This window comes from Lotus japonicus, chromosome 6, assembly GCF_012489685.1.
Source record: "Lotus japonicus ecotype B-129 chromosome 6, LjGifu_v1.2".
Taxonomy (NCBI): Eukaryota; Viridiplantae; Streptophyta; class Magnoliopsida; order Fabales; family Fabaceae; genus Lotus; species Lotus japonicus.
This window is the reverse complement of record NC_080046.1, coordinates 46,849,857-46,869,321: the sequence shown is the minus strand read 5'-3', so window position 1 is coordinate 46,869,321 and position 19,465 is coordinate 46,849,857. Positions and strand designations below refer to the sequence as shown.

Here is a 19,465-nt window from a genome sequence, read left to right as displayed (position 1 = left end):
TTTTTGAACCATTTTTTTGGATCGTGGGCCGTTTGACAAGCTGGCTCTGATACCACTGTTAGGTATGGATGTGTGCGGGTCTGGAACGGGAGAGTGGACTTGTGACGCTAGAGTATAAACTTTACCCAAAAACATTAAGGCTATTGGGATTGCAACTCTCCAATTTATATTCTATTGATTTTGTCTCCAACTTAGTAATGTGTGACTTTCTTTGTATATTTTTAACATTAGTCATAAATAGATCGATTCTATTCCTAATTATTTACTTAACATAATATAGGAAACAATGATAATGACATATTTTCTCATTAACATCATCCCTCAAATTGATGCGGCTAGTCAAGAATTATTAATTTACTAAAAGTTGAAAACAATGTGAACCACGAACAAGAGCGACACCGGATTAGTCGCTAAAATAGCTAGCCACAACCAAGAACGAATCTAGGATGTCCAACATTTTTCATCCTTAAATAAATAAATCTATGACAATCTTTGGCTGTGTTTGGTTTTTAATTTGAAAATTCATTTGGGACATTGAAATTTTAGATCACACACTCCAATGCCTCAACGTGAAAAAGACTTTGAACCTCCGTTGGGTAAAAACACTTTGAAACCGAAAACCAAACAAAGACTTCATCAATTAACTAAGCACGCCCCTTTCAAATTAAATCAACAATATGCCATGCATGACAAAGTTTAACCAACCACGTCACATATGTGTATTATTATGGTTAATCACAATGACTAAATGAACACTTAGCAACAAATAACATCACGAGTACATATATAACATTCTTTTTAAACACATCACTAGTACATTCACTCATCAATGATCATTGATTAAGGTAATCCCAAGTTAAAGGCTTGAAAACATGAGCAACATGAGACTCTATGAACTCCAACTGCTCCTTCAAAAGGTGCATGTACACAACCCAATCACCATTCCCCAAAGGGCTCGCCATTGGCATCACATAACCAGCTTCACCACCCCACGGAAAATGGTACGAACCAAACACAGCCTTCCCCCACCCAAAGTCCACTTTCTCCTGCGGGAACCTCTGCCCGGAAGACACCACAAAAGCCGGTCCTTCTCCGGTGCAGCCGCCATAAATCCTCGCCACCCCAGGGACCGGCCGATGCGCTTCCACCCAATCAATGAGCCCCAAGAAGTGCTCCTCTGTCGCCGCGACCGCCACAAAGTCACGAACCTCATCCGCCACCTGCCCTAACTCCTTCTCCGCCAGCTCCTCCGCGAGTTTCACGCCGAACGGAATGGAAAGGACGTTTCCGAAATAGCAACTCATGTTATTGAGCCTCTTCCTTCCATCAACGACTATGCCCATTTTTGCGGTGAAACCTTTGCCGCTTGAAACCGAGGAAGCAACCATCTTCCACAAGAAAGCTGAGAAGGACTCAAGCTTTGTGTGCTTAGTGTTGGTGCTTGCTTGTGATTGCATGCAGTGGAGCTGTTCTGACGTGACGTAGTATATGCGGCTGAGGAAAGGGGCGGAGGCGGTGGTAGGAGGAGGGGGGAGCTTGGAGATGGGGATGTACATGCGGTGGAGGGAAGGGTTGATGGAACCTGGTGGGTGGCGAGGGCTGAGAAGGGAGCGGCGGAAACATGGTTTTGTGGCGGCGTTGATGATTGTGGGCTTGCCGGATTTGGTGGGCTGGGCCATCTCGGCCCATGAGACGAGGAACATGTTTGCTGAGTAAGCATCTGCTATGCGATGGTCAAATGTGCATGCCACTATTATCCCACCACACTTTAGTGAAGTTGCCTGTATGAAGATGGATAATTTCAATCACAACTTATAAACACCAACAATCAATAATAATTTTCCTTTTAAATATTAATTGAAATTAAAGGAGTTGTGTAAATGACCCATGAGAAAGTTTGGGTTAAATAACTTATCATTCAATCACATTTGAGATAAGTGAGTTGAAATTTCTTTATTTTATTTATTAATTTATTTCCAATGCACTTATCTCCAATATGATTTAATAATTAGTTATTTAACTCAAACTTTTTCATGAGTTAATTAGACAACCCAAAATTAAAATATGCTTTTTAATGTGACGAAATTCATAATTGTATAAATGCCAATAAATGTTTTAGTGTAAAGGTTAATTTGGTATTGTAGTGGATATTGGCGCGACTTTAATTTGTTCTTTGCAAATGTTTTATTTAGCTATTGATATTGGCGTGACTTTGCTCCATCTTTTATATAATTCCTATTTTACTTTTTTAAAAAATATCATTCCTATTTATTTTATTTTTTTGAAAACTTCATTCAGTTAAAAAGAGATAGAGGGCCTAGAATTGAAGCCGTTACATCGTATTCGACAATGCCAAATCATTCCTATTTTGGATATAGTTGTTATTTCATTTTCTGTTAGCCGCAGGAGTACAAATGTACAATATATATTTTTTTGAAACATGCGCGGAGTACAATATACTATACAATATATTTCTTTATTTGTCATCATAAAAATATTATATTAGTTTATTAATTTTATTAAATTGAATGAGCTATTATAAATAAATTTAGTTTGTAATTTAATTGGATAAATTTGTATTCTCTTAAATTGAAAAAATATTACAACTGCATGCATGAATAGAACATTTATAACATTGTAACAAAAAAAAATAACATTTATAACTTTACACCAAGATTCTTTTAAATTTATTATTTTTAAAGAAAATGAATATTTAAATAAAAAAATGCATGGATGAATAGAACATTTATAACTTTACACCAATAATTTTTAATTGATATATATATATAATTGATAGAACAGAAAATAAGACAGCGTTTTGGGGCAAATTATCATTATGCGAATATAATCATTTTTCTTGTTATACTCTCATAGTATGAGTACCTGGACAGCAAGCACGCCATGCTTCTTCTTGGGAACAAACTTTCCTTCAATGGTGTCATCCGGGTTATAAAAATCGAGGAACTCAAGCTCAACGTCGGTCACAGCTTGAGCAAAATCAACCCCACGGTTATTGCAAAGAAGCTCAGGCTCACCCGCGGAATTCACAACCAATTCACCAGCAAAGGCATAGTAGGTAACAAGAGCCTGAGCTAAGGCCTTCTTGAGAGACACCACCATGGATGCAAAGGTGGTGGACGTGGAGGTGGGTTTCTTGTAGCAGAAGAAAATTCCCACATCGACAGGAGGTAGAAGAAGGTCAAGGTTAGAGAGTGGTAGCCAATGTTCTTGCATTGGAACCAATGCTGCCACCACTTCTTCATTAGTTACCCTCACGCTGAACTCTCCATTTTCTACACCCATTTTGGTATGTAAGATGTGGATAGAAAGTTGATTGATTGGGTGGGTTTTAATAGTGATGATTTAGGTCTTTAATTTGCATTTATTTTATAGTCAGGTGTAGTGGGCAGGGTTATGGAGACTGGTTTGTCTTGTCAACGTTAGTTAATCTAGTCCTCGTAGTTTTTACAAAACCCAATTCATGTCACGTACACATATGATGACACACTCATATATAGTAGATGTACGAATGGCAACAAACCCGCCAAAACTTTTGTTTGGCTTATAATCTATATAAATAAAGCACACTTGAACCATTACATTAAATACATTAGTAAAAATTGCATGTATTATAATGCATTAAGTAACAACAAATTATCTTTGTAATAAATATATTAAATAATAAGATTAAAAACTGAAAAAATAATTATATTATCAAAAGTTATTCAACTACCTACATTAAATATTCACAAAAATAGCTATATTAAATAATAATAGTTATAATTTTAAAAAATAACTTGAGTTGACAAATATTAAGAATTAAAATTATTTATAATTAATTAATATAGACAAAATAGATTTAAAATTAAGAAACATTTGTTATTAAATAATTATCGATAGTTAAAATTATCAGAGTAATTTTTCTATTTAACTACATATATGATGATAAATAAATTAAATATATTAAAAACTAATTTAATTAAATTAGAAGATATATATTAAATATGCTATGCATGTCATGTTAGTTATAAAAAATAATAGAATAATTTAATTAAATTTATTTGTCAAATTGTTTAGTTTTAAATTTTTTGGTCGATAGTAGTTATACGTTTTTAATTTAAAATATGTTTTCTAATAATATTTAATATGAGTTTATAATCTCCTATGAGGTTTATCATTGTTGCACTCATATACAATAGATAAAATGTAGCATGCAATAAAGCATTTAATAAAGTTCTTAAATGAAATCATATTTGATATATCTACAATGTTTCTTCATTGATAAAAAATCACAATCATTCTTAACCAACTTTCACTTTTGCAGATTATTATACTACAAGAGTTTAAGAATCTTTTTTAACTAAGTCCTTATAATTTATTTGTGTTAAACACATGTATCATCTACTGAGAGAATCATGTTCTACTCAAGTGTAGTGAAAGTTAAAGGTCTATCATAAAGTGCATTCTTTACAAACGGAATCTCAGGGATCCAGAAAATTAATTTTAACCATTGTAATAGACATTCATTAGGTTGAACGATTTTTGTTTTCAAATTGTTTTATGAGGTTTTATAATTTTTTACTTTCTATAAAACTATAAAAATTTATTGAATAAGATAAATTATTATCTTAATTCATAATTAAGTTAAGAAATATATGCAGTGGCGGAACTTGGCCTAAATCTTTGGAGGAGCCAAAAAAAGATACTAAATATAGAATATCACACCAAAGTGTTGGAGGCTGGATTTGAACACATAACCAAATGGATGAGAAAGCTAAATTTGACCACTGGGACAACATTCGTACTTGTCTATTCTCTTGTAATTTAAATATATATAGTAATTCTGAGAGAGCCATGGCTCCCACCTGTCATCAAGTAGGTCCGCCACTGAATATATGCTCTTACAAACTGCATATTAACTAATTAAATACTCATTATGCAATAAATAGTATAAATTTTATATGTGTTAAAGAATATGTTTCAACATTAAACATTCATTAACACACTTTCCATAAAGTTTCAACTGAAGACACTAATTTTATGGTCAAAACATGAAAGCAAGAGATAAATACCACTTTATAAAAGTCTTTTTACTTTTATAGATGATTTTACACAAACACTGTATTCAGCTCTAATTATATATTTTCATCAATTTACTTAATATTGAGAGTGCGTTAATATTTAAACATATAATCACCAAATAAATTGAAAATATTTTTTATTAAAGAAACATAAAATATAAAATATGTGCTTTAATATACTAAAAAATTAACCCAAGAGGGGTAGCTCAGTTGGCAACGCAGACTGAGTGTGTGAAGAGCTCTTAGATTCGATCCCCACACAATACACTCTGGGGGATGGATGATGAGTCTTAATTGTGACTAAATCTCGAATCTGTCGGTATATTCAAAGGGTGACCGATACCAAATGTTTATACCAAAACAAAAACTAAAAAATTAGTGTACAATAATTTTTTTTATTGAGCTTCATTAATGTAATTACATTACATATGCTTATCATATTCTTAATTATCTACTATTCAATAATTTTTCTACATAAATTATTTTTACAAATAATAGACACATAACTTAAAAATAAATCCGTGCAACGCACGAGTTTAATTTCTAGTGCTTCGTAAACTCATTTCAATATTAAAGCGATGTTAAAGAAGTTAAAATTAATAGAAGATACTTAATATTACGTTAAATTGTCAGTTATGACTAATCATGTCGTCGTGGGTATTTACATTAAATTGAAAACAACTAACCACAAAATATATATATGTTCCACTCATGAACGAGTATCAAACCCCCCAACCTTTAAAGAACAATATGAGGAACCATCACACTAGCTACACTCATAATTTAAGTACAAATTTTATGATAGCCAGTAAACTATTTAATAATCATTTATATAACTAGCATAATTTTTACAGATTTTACCAACTCCAGAAAGGAAAAACACAACTGTTCCTCTTAATGTTATTGAGCAAATTAAATGAAATTAAACCCTGGAAAACTTACTTCACTAAGCGGTAGCCAGCATGTATCTAATTAACCATATTGGATAATGATTTATGTACTAATTTTTTTTTTTTTGAGAAGCATGTACTAAAAAAATAAGCCTAGCTAGCATACAAACTACCAATTTGACTAAAATATAAACAATTTGGATCTTGAACCTCAAGTTTGTTGAACCGTTTATTATCCACCTGAATTTCTTGGTCCTAACGCATGGTATACTTAGGTTATATTTTGCTCGTTATAGATAGGATTAATAAAAGAATCAAATTGGAAATATAAATATTTACTATTTAAAATAAGATAGAACTAAAAAAAACATGATAAGACTGAGGTTTGGAAGTTGTTGCCTTCAGCATTCAGTATTTTCCTGATATAGTGATTATTAATTACCACCTTTCAATGTGATCGATATCTGCCTCATATCATATGTTATGGTGGTTTTCAATTTCATTCACCTTCAACATTCAACATCTACCTCATATCATATGCAGGTTCATTAATTTGAGATATTAGGCTTGCCATTGGTAACCTCAATATGGAGTTAGTGTTCTAGGATCGTTCGCCGCGATGAGAAGCAATATGGCTCAGGAAAATAAAGAGAATGGAAGATGATAGGAGTTGGTATTTGTCTTTTTTGAAACAGAGAGGAGTTGGTATATCAACCTTATTTAAGATATTTAATTTGGGAAATGACTACTTGTAGTAATTAAGAAAAAGTTATTAGTTGAAACCGACGAAAGAATATAAATAGTAGTATCTTATCACCATTTATGGTCTCAACTCTCAACCTATCGAGTTACACTCAAACATGTAAGTATGTGTGATTCGTGATCAGTTTCGTCTAATAACTTTGCGTAATAATTAAATAGCGCGCGTTCTCTTTTAATTTACTTGGACAAGAAAAAAAAAAATAGATTGAGGTTTCTTTTTTAGTACAAGGGAGAAGCCCAAGCCAAAAGTGAAGTTCAATAGCCAATAGTCCAATACAAGGTCTAGGAAGGCACATGACATGAGCAAAAATTGAAAGGGTCCAAAGAAACGGTTAAAAAGGTGGGTAAGTGGAATCAAGGATAAGTCTCACTTAAGCGAGAGGGTTCACTCTCCTTCTCTTCTAATGAATTTCGCTTAAGCGAGAGCCAGAATTCGGCTTAAGTGAAATGGTCTTCCAGAATTGATTCTCACGACCATATAATTTCGCTGAAGCGAGAATACATTTAGCTTAAGCGAAATTCTTTATTTCTTGACTTTTGACATCTTGTGGCATGAGATCTTCATAGATTTTCACCTACCATAAAAAATAGGCCTATTAAATAAAAGATTAAATGTGAAAAAAATAATATTTACACCATTTCTATACTAAAATTGAGTATTTATTAAATTAACTCCCTTGAGGGTGAAAATTATCAATAATGCACGCATACATGTCAAGTAAGTGCGTAAAATGATATTGAAAAACACGTAAAATTGACACATCCACCCATATCAATTACACCCTACAAAATAGTGAATTATTGGTTTTGGTCCAGGGGCGGAACTACTTGAGCGCAGAGGAGGGGGCCTTGGCCCCTCAAACCTCTTGAAAAATATAAGTACTTATAAGAAATTTTTTGTGTTGATAATTCGTTATATATAAAACATCGACATTATAAGTCTAAACTAGTGTTCTGTCCTAGTGGAAAAGGCACTTCCTACTTTCAAGTAAGTCCATAGTTCAAATCTTGGACTTAACACTAATTTTTGAATTTAACTCCCACATTTTTTCATTGACACTTCTAATCATTTTTTTTATGGACTTAATTACCATTGATTTTGAAAGATTTATGAAAATAATTATAACAATGTTAATTAAAGGTAAAAAGTATGGTTAGTTTATCATGAAAGCTTATTAAACAAGTAATGATTAAGTATTGGTAAAAATTATGTCACTTAAAAAAAAACGAGTAAGGATTATTATGGTGAAAGTTTTTTTTTTTTTTGAAATAGATGGTGATAGTTTATTAAACGAGACTGAAGGGAGAAGTTGTGTCCATCTGTCAATTGTTATTTATGCTTAGTATTAAACGAAAAGTAAATTAATTAGTTTCCAAACGAAAATATATCAAGAATCCAAAGATTATTAAGGGTGTGCAAAGAGTTTGATGGCAGCTATGGATGTGGAAGGGTTTTCTCCTTCGGACAAAGATGGCAACCAGGGGGTAAAGAAACCGCCAGATGAATTAGGAGAACAACCGCGTATGTCATTTCGAGATAAACTTATGTGAGGGGGGAAAGCACCACCCCCCAAGGAGCGTACTGACTTGTTCAAGGAGGGAAATATGAGAGTGGAATTCTTGGATGAAGAGAAAATGCTTCCACGGATCGTGGTGGACAAGGGAGTCATTGAGGACATGTGTGCGCCATGGAAGGAGGCCTTGGTGGTGTGTCTACTGGGGGGAAAAGCTGGGATATCGTACGATGAAAATGAAGCTAGCGGGTGTGTGGAGGCTTGATGGGGACTTTGAGCTCCTGGATGTGGGAAATGGATTCTTCATGGTAAAGTTCGACATAAAGGAGGATAGAGATAAAGTGATTGGAGGGGGGCCTTGGAGGATTTTTGATCACTACATAGCGGTCTCGATGTGGAATCATGCGTTCGTATCACCAGCTGCAAAGGTAGATAGAACCCTAGCATGGATTCGGATACCAGGCCTAAACGTTGCATTCTATGATGAAAGCTTCCTCATGTTAGTCACCCAAGTGATAGGTACACCAATCAGGGTGGACATCAATACCTTACAAGGGGACCGAGGCCGTTTTGCAAGAATATGTGTGGAGCTAGATTTGACCAAGCCAATCTTTGGTAAGATCATGATTGAAGACTTTTGGTATAACATCGAGTACGAAGGCCTGCACATCATCTGTACTAAGTGTGGATGCTATGGGCATAGGAGTAGAGAGTGCATCAAGCCAGCAAGTGTGGTACTGAAATCCCAACTTAAAGAAGGTGGGGGTGGGGAATCTACTATGGCATCGCCGGAGAATTTGGCGTCCGCGACGGAAAGTACCCCACCTGAGAGCTCATCACCAGATCCACCGACGGAAGGGTCGCCGATGCAAAGTGGTAACGAGGATATGGAAATGGAAACTGCGACAAACCTGGAAACCAACGAGATTGGTGGAGCGGTTACGGAATCAGAACCTAGGGTAGTTAATGCTAATTTGAAAATCCCCCTAAAAGCGATGCCACCTGTCCAGATTCCAGAAGAAGTATTTAGGGATTGGATGACGGTTTCCAAACGGAAATCAAGAGTTGGGAATCCGGGAGGAAAGAGAACAGGAGAAACTCAAACGGTCGTTGTCAAGGGAAAAGCGTGCAAAGGCTTAAATGCCAATGATGGGGTAATGAAAACAAAGAAGAAACTTGTTGACAAAGTTGCGGGGGGGGGGGGCAACCGTAACTAATTCCTTTAATCCAGGAGCTATTGGTGAGGCCAGATTTATTACTGGCAAGACAAGTGGGCCCACGCTCAATAAAAAGCGATGTGCTCGAGGTGATGACTAGGAGAGTACGGTGGGGAATCTCAAGCTAAAAGAGATGAAACTGGGGCCCACAACTACCAAGCCTCCTAAACCTAACCCACATTTTGATCACTTCGTGTTTGGCGCTCAAAAAACTCTGGATGCTGACGTCAATTATGAAAACTATATGGAGAGAACTAAAAGCCACCAACTAGAGTGGCAGTTGAATCTGGAAGGCTCAAGCAGGCCTGTAGAAAACAATACCAATACAGTCTGAGTGGAGAATATTTGCCCTCCTTGGCAAGGGGAATACTTCCCGACCTCAATTCTTTATTTTAATGATTGGATTTGAAGAGTTTAAGATAGTGTCTTGGAATGTGCGGGGTGTTATCAATGATGTGGGTAGGCTGTATATGAAGGACTTAATCCGACAAAGAAATCCTGACATTATCGTCTTTTTGGAGCCCAGGTGTCAATTTGCTAGGGTGCGGCATTTTTGGAACTCAGTAGGATTTCAAGCGCTTTTCCTTCAAGAGGCTGTAGGATTTCGAGGAGGTATTTGGGTGTTGAAAAGTGATGTCATCCAGTTTAATAGCAGGCTTGTAAAACAGCATGCTCAGGTCGTCTCCTTTGAGCTCTAGAGAGACAATTTCTCTTGGACCTGTTCTGCTGTGTATGCTTCCCCAAACCCGGTGATTCGTGAAGGTCTCTAGCATCATTTGAATGTGGTCCGAGGTAGAACTTTCCAGCCTTGGCTCCTCCTGAGTGATTTCAACGAGGTACTGCTCCCTTCTGAAGTCAGGGGAGGTGATTTATATCGGTCCCGAGCTGCCAAGTTTGGTAAAGTAATGAATGTGTGTCGCCTGATGGATCTTGGTGCAAGTGGAGGTACTTATACATGGTTCCGTAAGCTCAACAATAGGATCATACTGTCTAAGCGCCTTGATCGTGCGGTTGGTGACGTCGATTGGAGAATGACTTTCCCTGACTGCTTTGTGGAAGTCCTTAGCCGTATCCATTCGGATCACACTCCCTTGATGGTACACTGTGGAGCTGGGTCGTGGTCAGGGCCCTAGGCCTTTCAAACTCATAGCCTCGTGGGCAGATCACCCGGATTATAAGACTCTGATGGAGAATGTGTGGCGCACTGGAGATGGAGACATAACAATAAACTTGCAGAGAGTTCGTGCTGACTCCATGGCCTTCAATTCTAACGTTTTTTGAGATATTAATCGCGTAAACAGAGGGTGGAGGCTAGCACTACCAGAAAATCGCTGTTTAGCGACGGATTTAGCGACCGAAATATTTCGGTCACTAATAGCGACCGAGTTTGCGACGGAATCCTTGATATTTTGGTCATACTTCAAGTTTGACATATTAGCGACCGATTTAGCGACTGATTATTTAACGACGGACATTTTTGTCGCTAAATTTGTAGAATAAAAATAATAAAAAGATGTAGCGACTGAATTAGCGACAGATTGTGTTAGCGACCGAACAATCCGTCGCTATTAGTGACTGAATTAGCAACGGTTATATTAGCGACCGACACTACCGTCGCTAAAAAGTATAGCAAAAATAATAAACAAAGTAGCGACGGTATTAGCAACTGAATATTTAGCGAATGATATATCCGTCGCTATTAGCGACTGATTTAGCGACGGCTAAATTAGCGATCGGCGTTTCCGTCGCTAAAAAGTATAATAAATATAATACACAAAGTATCATTTGAAAAAATGTAATGCCTTGGATTCGAACCCAAGATCCACAGCTACAGCTATAATAGCCAAGATTTGCCAGTTGAGCTATTTAGCTTCCTTAGATGTGTTAGCGTTTATTATGTATATGTATTAGTAAAACGTAACCCTAATTTTATCAAAACTCAGTGTCAATGTACCAAATCAGACCCTGTGTTGTGCTTCTCAACTCTCTTTCGCTCACTCTCTTCTCTACACCGCGCGAACCTCCATCATTAGGGCTCCTCTTCATCTTGGTATGAGTTTACTTTTTGGCTCTCTTTACTCTCGCATCCTGCCTCTCGCTCACTCTCTTCTCTTACAAGTCACGAATAGAAAGAGGAAAAGGTCGAGGAGGATGAGGATGAGGGATTCGATGATGTAAGTAAATCCTATTTCTTACAAATCCACTCTTGTGCTTGGAAACTCTGTGACTTGAAGTGTTGATCTGTAACTTGAACTGATACATAATTCTTGCTATTTTTCTATTTCTGTGACTGGGGTCTTCTTGTTATAACTTGCCTTTCTTTTCATTCAATCACCATGTTTTGTTGGGGAGAAATTCAACATAAGAAAACTAGTGAAGAACACCTCTTGATTTGATTGACACTGCTTGTATAAGACTTGACTTTTAGTTGGAAATTGTCTCTCAACAAGAGGTACAAAGTGTATCAAATAGTTTCTGGTTTCAAATTTATTTCGCATCAATTTTGCCTTAGTGTGTCAAGGTACAACTAAGGCAAAATCAACCGCAAACCAAAACTAAACACCAAATTTGTGCATCTCAACGTCACACCAGGAAGTAAGTGTCTCTATGGGTTAACTTAACACATACCAGAATCATTATTAAGTTGGGCAATTGCCTTTACTCCCATGGTAGCTGCTTTATGGATTAGCAATTTAACACATATCACGGTTATTATTAAATTGGTCAACTAACCCTCACTCCCCTGATCATTAAATTCTATGGGCTAACACATAACTGAATCATTATTTAGTTTAGCAACCTGCCCTCCCTATCCTGAATAACAAACTCGGGTTAATACTGACCAGAAAAGTAAAGGGAAAAGTATGTGACATGGCCTTCTTTTCTCCACTTTTTTATATAGGTTTGTAACATAGATTTTACTTCTGATTTTTCTTCCTGTACTTTATTTTTGTCATATTGATTGAAGTGGTGATTGTGATTAATATCACTGGTACCTTATCTTCTTCATAATCTTTGTCCATTATCATCACTTCTCACATACTCTTTTTTTTTTGTTTTTGTGTATTTTTGTATTATAATAACAACTTGTGCTGAAAGTTAATGATTTGCCAATGAGAATTGCATAATTTATGGTCTGGAAATTGTGTAGGAGCATGGGAAGAAGCAGAGTATAAGCAAAAGCATTCCAGAATATGATATTGCTATCGTTGGAGGTGGCATGGTTGGCATGGCTTTAGCTTGTTTCTTAGGTAGGTAATAATCTACTTGCAGATGGGTGTATCAGGCATGTCTGAGTCTGAATTTTATTTTTTCTGGGCTGCAATATTATGCGGGCACCCCGTCGTCTTTAGAACTATCTTTAGCTACTCATGTCTTCACCAGAGTTTAATCTTTTGTCTTTCTGGTCTGGTTTTTGCCCCTTCTCTCAGGTCAATATACCAAACAATAGTTTCACTTTTCTTTAATTTGTTGTGACTGGTGAACTGATCTCTAATCCTAATCCTAAAAATGTTTGATAATCTGCTTCATTATCATTACATGCTTTAAGTTGAATTTTGTGTACTTGGGTACTGTCCTTGGTCATTTTATATAGCCTTCTAAATGGGCAGCTTGGGCGTGTTCCAAACCACATCATGTGCTATGCTATGATGGTTGTGATCATCATTAATATCAAACTAAGCAGGAAGCTATAATGATTCATTATAACATATCATTCGATTATTGCTACTTGCAATATCTAAAGTTTGAAATCATAATTACATTTTCTTCTTGCAAGGTTCCAGGTGAAATTAATAAAAAGAATGGTTAGGCGGCTTGAGGATTGTATTTTGGTTCTGCTTGAACACCCTACAACTACAAGTATTTGTTTATGATAGCTCTTGATGACTTGAGTTTTATCAAAGAAAGTATTAAAGCCTGTAATTGTCTTATACTCAATTTATTTGAGACTATTTTGTAAAGATTAGTGTCCAACCTTTTTCACTTGTGATTGATGAGCTGATGAGGTTGCTTATTAAATTTTAATGTTGCATATGATCACGAGCAATTTGTGCTTTTCTCTCTTAAATATATCTTTGTTGTTGGATTACTTATGTCGGTGCTTGGTATTTTGTAATTTGGTATGAAGCAGGCTAAGAATGATTGTGGCTATAGAATTAAACATAAACTGCACAACACAGCCCACCACTACAAACATTAAAGCTGATAATCACAAAATTCACTGCTTATGCCAATCACTTTGTAGTTTCAGGGCCTGATTGCTATCCTTGGAGGGGCTATGTTTGGTTAACTATTTGTGTGGCAGCTTGATGAGTTTCTTTTTTTCTTTTCTGTCATGGGAATTGAACCTGGTTAACTATATTGGATTACATCATGGGCTGGGTATTAAGTTGCAGCAGTGAAACACGTATAATTCTATTGTGCTCTCATGTCCAAAGACTATGTTTGCTTCTGTTGGTGGCAGATACTTTTGGGGGCTTGTTACTGATGCAGTTAGGGTGGGTTTATTAATTTTAGGCTCAAGTGTATTATATCATCTTTGCTTATCAAATAAAACTTGCAGTTAGTTGGGGACTTGGATTGAACATTCATGTTATTTCATTTTCTTGCTTTTTTGTAAGTTTGTAATATCTCAGATTCTCATTGGTTCTAATACATAAAGTAAATATTTTAATAAGCACTAACTTAGTGAGTTTGGTTAAAAGGAAAAATAGGGAACCATGCATATAGTCTTCAATGATGGGATAAGTTCTCTTTCCTCTAAACTATGCTTGTGTTTACAGGTTTTTTGGTGGATGAGAGTATGAATGATGGAAGAAAGGATGCAACAACTACCAATGCCAACCCCAAATCAAGAGGAGTTAGAAACTGATGAGTCAGAGAATGAGGAGGATCTTGGTGCTTTTCCATGAAAACTTTGTCAAGCTTTGTTTCTATATTTAATGTAATAGACTATGTTTAATGTAATAGTAATCTACTAGACTAGTTTAAGTAGTTCATGGTATACTTTTTGTGATGATTCAGTGATGAATTTAGGTGGATATGTTAAGATTGTGTGTTTTGTGATGATTCAATGATGATTATGGTTATATTCATATTTTTAACACTAAAAAAATCTGTCACAAAACTGATTATTTTTGTTAATTTTATATTTATTACCGTCACTGAACTCATCACTAACTTTTTAAATCTGTCGCTAATTCCGTCGCTATATTATAGCTGAAACCGTCGCTAATTCCGTCGCTAAATTCCGTCGCTAAATTCCGTCTCTAATGCAGTCGCTAAATTCCGTCACTAATGCAGTCGCTAAATTCCGTTGCTAATGCAGTCGCTAAATTCAGTCGCTAATTCAGTCGCTAAATTTCGTCGCTACATCGGTTGCTACAAGTCCGTCGCTATATCGGTCGCTAAATCGGTCGCTAAATCGGTCGCAACATTTAGCGACCGATTTAGCCCATTTAGCGACCGATTTGGTCCGTCGCTAAATGACTGTTTTCTGGTAGTGTAGGTTGAAATGTGTACAACGATAGCTGAGCAGAAGAGTTACGTCAGATATGGTACAGTTTGAAATGGAACTGCAGAAAGAATATCGTAATGTCTTGAAGCAAGAAGAAATGCTTTGGTATCAAAAGGCGAGGGATAATAGAGTTCGATTGGGAGATAGGAATACATCCTACTTTCATGCCCAAGCTGTTATAAGGGGTAAAAGAAAACGCATTCACAGACTTAAGCTTTCGAATGGGGAGTGGTGTGAGGACGCTTCTGTCTTGAGTAATGAAGTCCAGAATTATTTTCAATCCCTCTTTGCAGCTGCTCCTGGTACTAGCATGATAGATTTTCCCCATGTTGTTTTCCCTCAGTTATCAGTGGCGGCCCAAGAAGTTCTGGCCATGACGGTGGAGAAGGAAGTGGTTCAAGGAGCGTTAATGGCGATGAAATATTTTACAGCCCCTGGAGAGGATGGGTTCCAACCATTCTTCTATAAAAGATTTTGGGACCATGTGGGTGATGACCTTGGTCAAGACGACGTTCAGTAATGGAAAGGTGGATGCTAAACTCATGGAAACTATGGTGGCTTTGATCCCTAAAGTGGACCATCCATCTACTATGAAGGAGTTCCGACCAATTAGCGTATGCAGTGTGACATATAAATTGATAACTAAGGTCCTTGTTAATAGAGTGCGACCTTTCCTTAACCACTTGGTTGGCCCCATGCAAAATAGTTTCCTCCCTGGAAGAGGAACGATGGATAATGCGTTTGTGGCTCAAGAAGTTATTCATAATATGAGTAAATCGTCATCTAGACAAGGGTGTTTAGCCTTCAAGATAGATTTGGAGAAAGCGTATGACAACGTGTCTTAGGAATTCCTCAAAGAAACCTTGGAGCTTTGCCAATTTCCTGCAAATATTATTGAGTTGATTATGTGTTGTGTAAGTTCCTCTAAAATCTCCCTGCTTTGGAACGATGTTAGATTGCCCCCTTCTCTCCGGGAAGGGAGATCCTATCTCCCCCTATTTGTTTGTTCTTGTCATGGAGCGTTTGTGAGTGCATATCCAGGAGTTAGTAAATAATGGTCATCGGAAGCCGGTTAGGGTTTCACTTGGAGGTCCTCCAATTTCCCACTTATTCTTCGCTGATGATGTGTTGTTATTCTGCTCAGCCACGATCCCACAAGTGAACTTAGTGGTTGATGTTTTAAGGATATTTTGTGCTAGCTCCGGGTTGAAGGTGAACTTGACAAAGTCCAAGGCTATTACATCTAAAGGAGTGTGCCCGGAAGTCAGAGATGAGATTAATAGTATTGCTCCTATACCGTTTGTGACAGAGCTGGGTAAATATCTTGGCTTCTCGTTGAAGGGGATGAGCTTAAAAACTATTGATTTCAGTTTTATTATGGATAATATTCAGACAAGGCTATCTTCACGGAAAACTAGCATGCATAATGTGGTGGGTAGGGCGTGTTTGGTCAAGTCTGTTATGGCTTCGATACCAACATACCTTATGCAGGTTTTCTGGTTTCCTAAAGGGGTTCTGAATCGACTGCCCCAAGTCATGCGCAGGTTCCTTTGCTCCAAAGGTACTTTAAGGAGAGTTTGACATCTTGTTAATTGGAGCACAGTGACTGAGGATAAAGAACATGGGGGGTTGGGAGTGAGAGACATGAGGATGACTAATCTGGCTCTGCTAGGAAAATCAGTTTGGAGTATGTTGGATAGCCTTGAGAAGCTTTGGGTCAAAGTCATGTCCCATAACTACTTGAAAGAAGATTCTATAATGGAGGCTCAAGCCAATCTGTCAGCTTCTTCAGCCTGGAAAGGTATTCTTCGAGCGTGTGATGGGTTACGAGAAGGTTTCCGGTTTAGACTGGGTAATGACCAAAGCAGATTCTGGTATACGAACTGGAGTGGTACAGGGTTGTTAGCCAAGCAAGTCTCGTTTGTCCATATTCATGATACTGCTGTCACGATGGGGGACCTTGTTCAGAATGGAAATTGGAACTTGAACTGTTTGTATACGGCAGTGCCTGCTGATCGTCTTCAGGACCTCAATCAAATTGAGCCGCATATAACTAATGGTGGGGATGATGGTTGGAGTTGGATGGAAAGTCAGACAGGCTATTACACTGTTAAAGACGCGTATACTTGGCTTAATGACGAGAGTCTGCGTGTTAGGGATGGGAGGAGGTGGAGTTGGCTCTGGAAGCTTCGAGCTCCAGAAAAAATAAAAACGTTCCTTTGGCTTGTTCTCCAAGATGAGCTCCAAACAAATGAGAATAGGTGGAAGTGTAACCTTGCGGTTTCCCCAGCTTGTGGTAGGGGTTCAGCTCCGGTGGAAAGTCCCTTGCACTGCCTGAGGGACTGTCCCCACTCTAAGGAAATTTGGAGTTGTTTGGGAGCTGTTAGGTGGAGGAATTTCTAGCGGGATGATGCTTGGAATTGGATTCATGATTAAGCCCGAGTGGGAATGGTGTTCAATTTCTGGCTTGCCTTTGGGGAACGTGAAAATGGCGTAACAATATGATCTTGGATTCCAATCCTTGGACCATCGATGAGGCTTGGAGGAGAATTTGTCATGAGATTGATGAGCTCAGAAGGGTGCAGGGGCAAGGCAGCTTGGATGATAGGATGGGTTGGATGAGTGCGCGGTGGGAAGTTCCTCCAAGGGGCTGTATAAAACTTAATTGTGATGGAAGTTATAATGAGCAGCAGAAGGTGATGGGTTCTTGAGGGGTGTTTCGTGATGAGAAGGGCTCGTGGTTGTTAGGGTACAGAAACGCGAGTCAGGGGGCAATGCTTTTGAGGCGGAGGCGATGGCACTCCGTGACGGTTTGGAATTGGCCTGGGTCCGGGGGTTTAGACAGTTAATATGTGAGGTTGATTGCAGGGACCTTATCGATGCTATTCATAGGCCAGAGGTGGTGAGGCTTGTGCATGCTGTCCAACATATATGTAGCCTGCTGGGGAGGAATTGGCAGGTAGCTCTCAAGGGTATCCATAGGGATTGCAATAAGGTTGCAGGTCACATAGCCAGGAATGCGAGCACAACAACAGGGATTCACGTTATGGATTCGCCTTGCTATGATCTAGAGACTCTCTTAATGAGAGATTTGTTGGGTTTTAGCTAGTTTATGTTCTTTTGTTAGTTTTCTGATGTATCGAAAAAAGAATCCAAAAATTATTAATTATAACTTATGTACATAAACTAGTTTTATTCATCTTTACTTTTTTGTTATATGTAAATATATGTATTGTTAATGAGAATGTTTTCCTTTTAAAAAATAACAATATTTTAATTTATGTATTGTAATTGGCTCTCAAGCCTGCCCAATAAGCAAAAGCAATTTTTATGTGTTATATTTTATTTTGGTCCCCCAAAAAAGTTCTCTGATAGTTCCGCCACTGTTTTGGTCGCTTATTTTTTTTCTTTAAAATACATCCCTATTTTTTTTTAAGTGCATATGTTTGGGTCCCCTTCACCAATTAAATGATAATGTGTATGCATATTGATCCACCCACATAGTTAGAAGTGTAAGTGGATACGGTCCGATCCGCAAATCCAATTCAAACCGAACACATTATAGTGAGTTGGATTGGATCATCGGTTCGGTTCGGATTTTTCTTACTGCATCCGATTACCATATGTTCGGGAGATTTGGAAATTGAAAAACCGATCAATCCGAACCAACCCAATGAATTTAGAATTAGTTTTTACATTCAGCCCAAACACTCCTGTCTATTACATACTTATTTATGCTTTTATTGGATGTGTTGGTTTTATTTGGATTATATGGATTAAGTCATTATCGAATGTTTTGTTTTTTTGGAAATGTTGGATTTTTCTATATTTTTTTATTATATATTTTCACGTTTTTAGAATAATTTTCGTGCAAATTTTTAAATAATATTTTTGTATTCCAAATCTGACCATCCGATCCAAACCAATCCAATTGGGATCAGGTTGGTTTGGTTCGGATTTAGAAGCAAAAATCAGGAAATCCGAACCAATCCAAACCGAACATGATCGATTGGTTCAGACGTTTAAAAACCCTAAATCCGAACGAATCTGATCCGATTACACCCCTACACGTAGTCATCAACACGACTTACAACTATAATTTATTTTTTCTTTCTAATAATTAAATTTGAATTACATTATTTTAAGATTTAAACAAATACTTAATAATAATAAGTATTAAAACTATGTCAATTGAAAATTACACGTTTCTTTATAGGCAAATGTTAGCTGTTAGTAATGTTAGTAAATTAGTTCTTTCACCAGGGTTTGAACCCTGATCCTTCACCATTCGATACCCTTCATTCCCTGAGCTCACCAAGTGAGCTACCCACCCCACCCATTAAAAATTACATGTGAATCGAACAGGTCAAAGTTGTAGTCATTTTATTTAAGTGACTTGACGTGGTTCACATTGATGATTAATAATGCCTTGATGGGGCGTATCCAAGATGTTTTTCATTGTGGGTTGAAATAAATAATAAAA

General features: G+C 37.1%; 2 protein-coding genes and 1 long non-coding RNA gene across 3 annotated transcripts; 2 read left to right on the top strand and 1 right to left on the bottom strand.

Annotated features, from left to right (window-relative positions):
• Nucleotides 1–640: 640 nt before the first annotated feature.
• LOC130724572 (coniferyl alcohol acyltransferase-like) lies at nucleotides 641–3,414 on the bottom strand. The gene is made up of 2 exons (XM_057575840.1): nucleotides 2,884–3,414; nucleotides 641–1,781 (listed from the first exon to the last, which is right to left on the bottom strand). The coding sequence occupies exons 1-2, from the start codon at nucleotides 3,301–3,303 to the stop codon at nucleotides 834–836; spliced, it is 1,368 nt and encodes a 455-aa protein (XP_057431823.1). The 5' UTR covers nucleotides 3,304–3,414; the 3' UTR covers nucleotides 641–833.
• A 5,063-nt stretch (nucleotides 3,415–8,477) lies between these two features.
• Nucleotides 8,478–9,464, top strand: LOC130725428 (uncharacterized). Its single transcript, XM_057576656.1, has one exon. It carries the CDS (start codon nucleotides 8,478–8,480, stop codon nucleotides 9,462–9,464), a length of 987 nt encoding a protein of 328 aa, XP_057432639.1.
• Nucleotides 9,465–11,496: 2,032 nt separating this feature from the next.
• Nucleotides 11,497–14,554, top strand: LOC130724335 (uncharacterized). The gene is made up of 4 exons (XR_009014482.1): nucleotides 11,497–11,638; nucleotides 12,616–12,715; nucleotides 13,711–13,963; nucleotides 14,249–14,554. It is a non-coding gene; the product is annotated as an uncharacterized LOC130724335 (long non-coding RNA).
• The last annotated feature ends 4,911 nt before the right edge of the window (nucleotides 14,555–19,465 follow it).